This window comes from Tupaia chinensis, unplaced genomic scaffold (assembly GCF_000334495.1).
Source record: "Tupaia chinensis unplaced genomic scaffold, TupChi_1.0 Scaffold146584_1, whole genome shotgun sequence".
Lineage (NCBI taxonomy): Eukaryota > Metazoa > Chordata > Mammalia > Scandentia > Tupaiidae > Tupaia > Tupaia belangeri.
Window position 1 is genome coordinate 374,535 of NW_006206439.1, and position 6,505 is coordinate 381,039.

A 6,505-nucleotide genomic window follows, 5' to 3' on the forward strand; every position below is an offset into this window, starting at 1 on the left:
CAGGTGGCGTGGTGGTTCAAGTCCTGGACTTGGCGGCTTGCTTTCTCACTTTCCCTTTCTCACTCTCTCTCACTCTCTCTGGTCAAATTCAAATAAATAAAATGAGTAAATAAAGCAAGTTAAATAAAAAATTATTTTAAAAAAATACTTTAAAAATAAATGACAAAGATATCCATCCATGAAAAAACAGTTTCTTTATGGGGGCCAGCTGGTGGTGTGGTGATTGAGGTGTTGTACTCCCAATAGCCAACCACAGTTTGAGTCTCAGAATTTCTCACTTTCTCTCTCTCTCTGGTGAGCACATGTGCCCCCTCACCAATTAATAAGAAGTAATAAAATTAAATAAATAATTCTTTTTAAAGTTTATTTATTTCGAGAGAGAGAGGAACAGGCATTTTCAAGAGGTCTTCACACCACAATCCACCCCAGTGTCAGCCAGCCCAGATCATAGGCCTCTGTGTACATTTGGTGGACTCAGGAGGGTCCTGGGGGCAAAACTCAGGGCCTTCCCCACATGGGTTCTGATGCATTATTGCTACACCACCACTGGCCCTTACAATTTCCTTTCCAATTCAAAAACTTTCTTTAGGGACCAGCAGATGGCATAATGGGTACATCACTCGGCTCCCACGTAGTCGACCTCAGTTCAAGTCCCAGGCATGGCAGCTTAAAACACACAGGGTGCATGTGTATGCGTGCCCAAAATCCAGAGAGGAGGATGGAAGAGAAGGGATTGTGGCATGGCCATCTTCCCTGGGGGTGATTTCTAGTTTTCTCTCTCTCTCTCTATGTTTCTCTCTCTCCAGGGAGCACACACATCCTATAGCAAAAATCTCAGGGGTAGGGGGAGGAGGGAACAGAAAAATTTTTTTTCTTTAACTATTCTTCTAGGGTAAATCTATTGTCAACAGATTCTCATAGTTTTTATTTATCCGAGAATGTCTTAATTGCCTCTTCATTGACTGAAGGATATTTTCACTGAATATGGAATTTCAACTCGACAATTCTTTTCTTTTAAAAGAAAGTGTTATGTCATTGCCTCTGGCTTCTGTGGCTTCTGATGAAAAATCTGATGGCATTTTTTTTTTCCTTTGGTCCATTATTGTTAAGATATCATTGGTCATTGATCTCTGGCTCCTTCCAAGGCTTTTTTGGTCTTCGAATTTCAGAGTCTATGATGTGCCTTGGAATAGATTCTTTGGATTTATCATAGTTGGATTTTTTTTTTTTTAATTTTCATGGGGGTGTGTGCTCACTAATGAAAGACAGAGAGGGGTGTGGCCATGCCATAATCTCTCTCCTCTATTTCTCCATCCTGTTGGATTTGGGGCATAAATGCACACACCTGGTGTGATTTTTTTTTTGTTGTTGTTGTTTTGCTATAGGGTGTATGTGCTAACTAGAGAGAGAGACAGACAGGAAGACAATGGAAAAATCACCCCCTATCCCAGAGGGATGATCATGGTACAATCCCTTCTCCTCTGTGCTCCTCTATTTTGGGCATGCACGCACACACACCCAGCATGTTTTTCAAGTCATCAGGATGGCCATGTGGGATCCAGCCACCTTAACCACAATGTCACCTGGCTGTCCTCCTCCCCCTACTTCCCCAGCATGGTTTTCTAGCCACTGCGTCTGAGGTTTGAACAACATGGTCTATGTGTGTAGTAAACGCACATGACGTAAAATTTGACATCTTAACCATTTCTGGTTCAGTAGTGCTAAGTAGATTCACGCTGTTGTCCAACCAATTGGCAGAAATTCTTTATCTTGCAAAATAGAAACTCTATACTTATTAAACAATAACCCTCTGGTTCCTTTCCCCCCAACCCTCTGGCCATCACCATTCTACTTTCTGTCCCTATGAATTTTACTATCCTGCAGAAGTGGAATTATATTTGTCCTTCTGCGACTGGTTTATTTCACTTAGCTTAATAACCTCAAGGCTGGCACCAGCAGGTGGCGTAATGGTTAAGTCACTGGACTCCCACATAGTCTACTGTGGTTCCAGTCCGGGACCCGGCAGCTTAAACTCACGCTGGATGTGTGTGCGTGTGTGCCCAAGATCCCAAGAGGATGGAGAAGGGATGGTGGCATGACCATCCCTCCCCCCTCCCCCGAGGGGTGATTTCCCACTTTCTCTGTCTCTCTCTCTCTGTGTCCCTCCGGTGAGCACACGAGCCCTATAGCAAAAATCTCTCTCCAAAATTAATTAATTAATTAAAATACCCTCAAGGCTAAATGATGTTGCAGCATGTCAGAATGTCCTTCCTTTTTAAAGCAGTACAGGAGGACCTGGTAAGAAACCACTGACAGAGACTCTGTAGTCACAGGTAATGTCTGAACATTCTGAAGTGTCACTAGAATTTACCTCTGGGATTAGAATTATGAGCGACTTTTTCTTGATTCTTTTTCCAAATGTTCTTTTATTTTTTTTTTGGAGAGGTTTTTGCTATAGGGCGTGTGCGCTTGCCAGAAAGACAGACAGAGACAGAAAGCGAGAAATCACCCCCCAATCCCTTCTCTCGGGATCTTGGGCACGCACACGCACGTGCCCAGTGTTTTAAGCCACCAGGTCCGGTACTCAAACCACGGTCAACTACATGGGAGTCCAGTGACATAGCCATTACGCTAACTGTTGGTCCCTCCAAATGTTCTTGAACACAAGAAATAGTATTGGTTTTTATGGTGAAAAAGCAATACATTTTCTTTAAAAATAGAACAGCGCCCTTAGGACTCATATATGAATACATATGCCCAGGGCAACCATACAGCTGAGTTCTCCAGCGCTCTGTGGCTGGACTGGGGCTCTTCCTGGTTCTCCTTGAAGCTCAGAAGCCCAGCTCCTGCCCACTGGCTGGGCCAGGACCCAGGAACATGGCACAACCCAGGGAAGCCCAAGGTGTCCAGAAGCGAGTGGTCTCCTGAGCTCCTGGAGCCGAGGCCATAATGCTTGGCTCTCTCTGCCTGCCCTGCTGAGGCCTAAGCTCATGAGGAGGGCCTTAGCTTTCAGGAAGCCCCAGCCAAAGCCCATGGAACTTACCAAACAGGCCAGCTTCTCTTACCCAGGAGAGCCTTACCCCAGGTTACTGCTTCCAAACACACACACACACACAGAGTTCCCAAAGTAGAATATTATTTATTATAAAAGATACAAGGAAGATTCCAGGACACCGGAGGAATGACAAACACAGGCAATTCCTCAGATCTCCAACATTCTCACAATGCATAGAAAACTGGTATAAAAGATGATCTATTGAAATTGTTTTAAAATACCCAGTAACCAAGGCGGATAGGTACATGGCCTCTAAGTGCATCAGGATCACATACAGAGGGCCCTCCGTTCCCTCCTGAGACCCCCAGCTAAGTCACCTTGCTCCAGCCTGGTTGGAGGTGGAGCAGAAAAAGGATGCATTTTTTTTCTTTTTTTTTTTGGAGCGGTTTTTGCTATAGGGCACGTGCGTTCGCCAAAAAGACAGAGACAGAGAGATAGAAAGCGAGAAATCACACCCCAGAGGGGATGGCCATGCTGCAACCCCTTCTCCTCCATTCTCCTCTTGGGATCTTGGGCATGCACACACACGCACCCAGCGTGAGTTTAAGCCACCAGGTCTGGGACTTGAACTGTGGTCAGCTACATGGGAGTTCAGCAACATAGCCATTACAACAACTGCTGGTCCCAAGAGATGCATTTTCTATTGTGTCACCTGAGACGGTGCATGCTCTCCCCTGAAGAGAGCTTGAGGATAATGGAAAAGCCTCCCTGGGAGGATGGAAACAGCTGTGTGTGCAGCTCGCTCGTGTGAGTTCAAACGGCCCTCTCCTCTCTGCACTACACTGTAGGTATAAATATGTACTGGGTCCTTTTCTGAGTTTGGTTTCAACGACGAGAGAAAAAAAAGAGAAAAGGAATATAAGAGTGCTGCATTGTTGTCCAGAGAGACGGTTAGGGGACCTAACCCTAAGCTCTAGTTTTTCCATCTGGCCGCTCCTGGGAGCTGTACCCAGGGGACCGTGTGCATGCAGGTGCCTGTGTGAGTGAAGGTGTACGTGCATGCATGCACGTGTCTGTGCGTGAGTCTGAATGTGTCCATGTCCCCTGGTTTGGGGACAGGAAGCTCTTGTGTGGTCACTGTTGTAACCAAACAGCTCTGTAAGGCATCCAGGTACAGAAAGCTGGAAGGCAAGCCGTCTGTGGGTGGCCCAGGGAGGGAAGATTTCTGCTCACAACACCATGGTGACCTAGCCCAGCCCACAAGGGCCAGGATCCCATCCTAGGAGGAACTGAGAGCATGACCACAGGCATTACAGGCGGAAGTGAATGAAAAGCAGCCCCGGCTGCTAGGCCGGTCTCTCAGGACTAGTCACTGCTGGCGGTTGAGCAGAGGCTGGGAGGAGTCAAAGACGCAGATGAGAGGTGGGATCTCGTTCTGGGCCAGCCTGCTTCCTGCCTGCTCTGTGGAGCAGGAGGAGGTGCCATGGCAGGTGCGCAAAGGCACTGAAGCATCGCCAGCACCACCGTGGAAGCAGCTGCCCCGTGGTGCCATGGCTCCAGCAGCACTCCCTTCCCTCAGCCAGCCTTTGTCTCCTCCAAGAGACCCAGAGCTTTCCATTTCCTGCTGTGGTTAGAACACGGCGACTGCCTGCTTCTCCCTCCTACTCCTCAAGTGGGGAAACGGAGGCGGACGGCTCAGAGCTGGCTCCTCTGGGCCTCCTCAGTCCCAGTGGGGCTGTTCTTCATTGTCCCCCTGATAACCTGGCGGGTGGCCTGCCTCCTGCAGCCACTTGCACATATTCCATGCAGGATGCAAGATGTGACGTCCGGGTGACACCCATCTGCCGCAGATATGTCTATAGAGCTGGCTTCTCCAAGAAGCAAAAGGCTGCCCCCATAGGAGGAGGCAGGAGCAGAAGGACATGGATGGGCAGACAGATGTGCACACACAGGGTCCCCAGGCAGTCTTCAGGGCAGGGACAAGGCCTTGGCGAGGCGGGTCCAGAACCAGGACTTGGTGCAGGGGTTAGTGTAGTCGCAGACAGTGATGAACCGCAAGATGCTGGGGAACTCCTTCTTCATCGCCTTGTACTTGATGGGGATCAGTCGCTTCTGATGGGCACCTGCAAGCCAAGGGATGCAGCTCTGGCATCAGGCCCTCCCTAGATAGGAGTTAATGACACTCCCCCAACAGTGCACCCCTGGTATACAAGTGCCCACACCAGCAGGTGCACACATACACACGCTCCAGTGTGCAGAGGTCTGCAGGGGTTCTTGGCACTGTACCCATGACTCTGGGGGAGGGAAGGCTGGTATCCTGAGGCCTGGCCTGCTGCCGCCTCTCAGGCCAGGGCAAGGCTGTGCTTACCTGGAGAGAGACTAAGAGCAAACTTGGTCTGGAAGTCGCACTCCTTGCTCTGCAGGTAATCGTCAGAGACAACCACCACCATGCGGCGGCACCTGTGGGACAGTGAGCAGGCTGACTACGTGGGCCAGGGCAGCTCGGCCATCATACCTAGGGAAAAGCCTCAGAAGGGCGCCCACTGGGCGGAGGAGCCTAGCATCTGGACCCCTCGGGAATGCTTCATGCACCCACCCACACGCCCCGGCCCCTTAGTCAACCTCTTCTCGATGAGCTCGCTGGCAATGGACCAGACGCAGGTGCCGGGTAGGACGTCGCGGTCAGACACACACAGCTTCAGCCGGTAGTTGGTCTGCTCCAGCTGCTGGATCATCTCCTGCACAAACTGGATGTCGCTGGGGCAGTAGCAGATGAAGGCGTCGAAACACTCAGGCATGTGTCCTAAGTGCAGAGCGCCAGAGAGCCCGTCAGAGCCCCACAGCAAGGGTGGGGAGGAGTCCGGCCAAGAGTCCCCAGCCTAGGCCACCCCGGTCCACAGCCCTCCCACCCATGCTAAAACAACAGTACTGGCAGAAAGCGTCCTCCCCACGGGAGGAAAGCAGAGCACCCCTGAGGGCCAAGCCCTAGCCATGAGACAGACGCTTGCCGGCTCCTGAGAACCTCATGGCAGCTCAGAGGTAGAGCAATGACAGCCATTTCTTAGGCGAGGAAGCTGAGACTCAGAAAGATTATACACCTGCCGAAGGTTCCACAGCCCTCGGCATCCACACTTTTGCCACCACGCTCTTAACACCACCACGGCCTCTGGCCTACCTGTCCTGTCCGCCCCATAGAGCAGTACCGGGCCCTTACCCTGGGGGTCGTCCCGTATGGTGAGGCCTGTCAGCTCCGGTGTGCGGGGGACACTGCTCTCTACTGTGGCTACCTGCAAGGGCAACTCGGACTCCTCCTGCTGCTGCTTCACAAGGTACTTTTGGCAATCCTCCTCTGTGAGGAAGAGATGGGTGTGTGGTAGATTACCCCAGGGGAGCCCCATCCCTCGGTCCATAGCCAGCATCCAGCCCCCATCCCACCTCCCCAGACCGGCTGTGCTTTGGGGCTGTTCCAGCCCACGGGTGCCACCGGCAGCTGGACAGCTCTGTGAAGTG

At 50.8% G+C, this 6,505-nt stretch overlaps 1 protein-coding gene across 2 annotated transcripts in view; it reads right to left on the reverse strand.

Annotated features, from left to right (window-relative positions):
• Positions 1-4,090: 4,090 nt before the first annotated feature.
• Positions 4,091-6,505, reverse strand: part of MYD88 (MYD88 innate immune signal transduction adaptor) — a 3,780-nt gene continuing 1,365 nt past the window's right edge. The window contains exons 2-5 of one of the 2 annotated variants that reach the window (XM_006168951.3): positions 6,210-6,344; positions 5,618-5,798; positions 5,364-5,455; positions 4,091-5,118 (exon numbers count right to left, since the gene is read on the reverse strand). In XM_006168951.3, coding sequence (XP_006169013.1) covers positions 4,964-5,118; positions 5,364-5,455; positions 5,618-5,798; positions 6,210-6,344 — 563 coding nt within the window. In that variant the 3' untranslated portion in view covers positions 4,091-4,963. The remainder of the gene's footprint in view (positions 5,119-5,363; positions 5,456-5,617; positions 5,799-6,209; positions 6,345-6,505) is intronic. The other variant, XM_027768468.1, reaches the window with a different exon arrangement.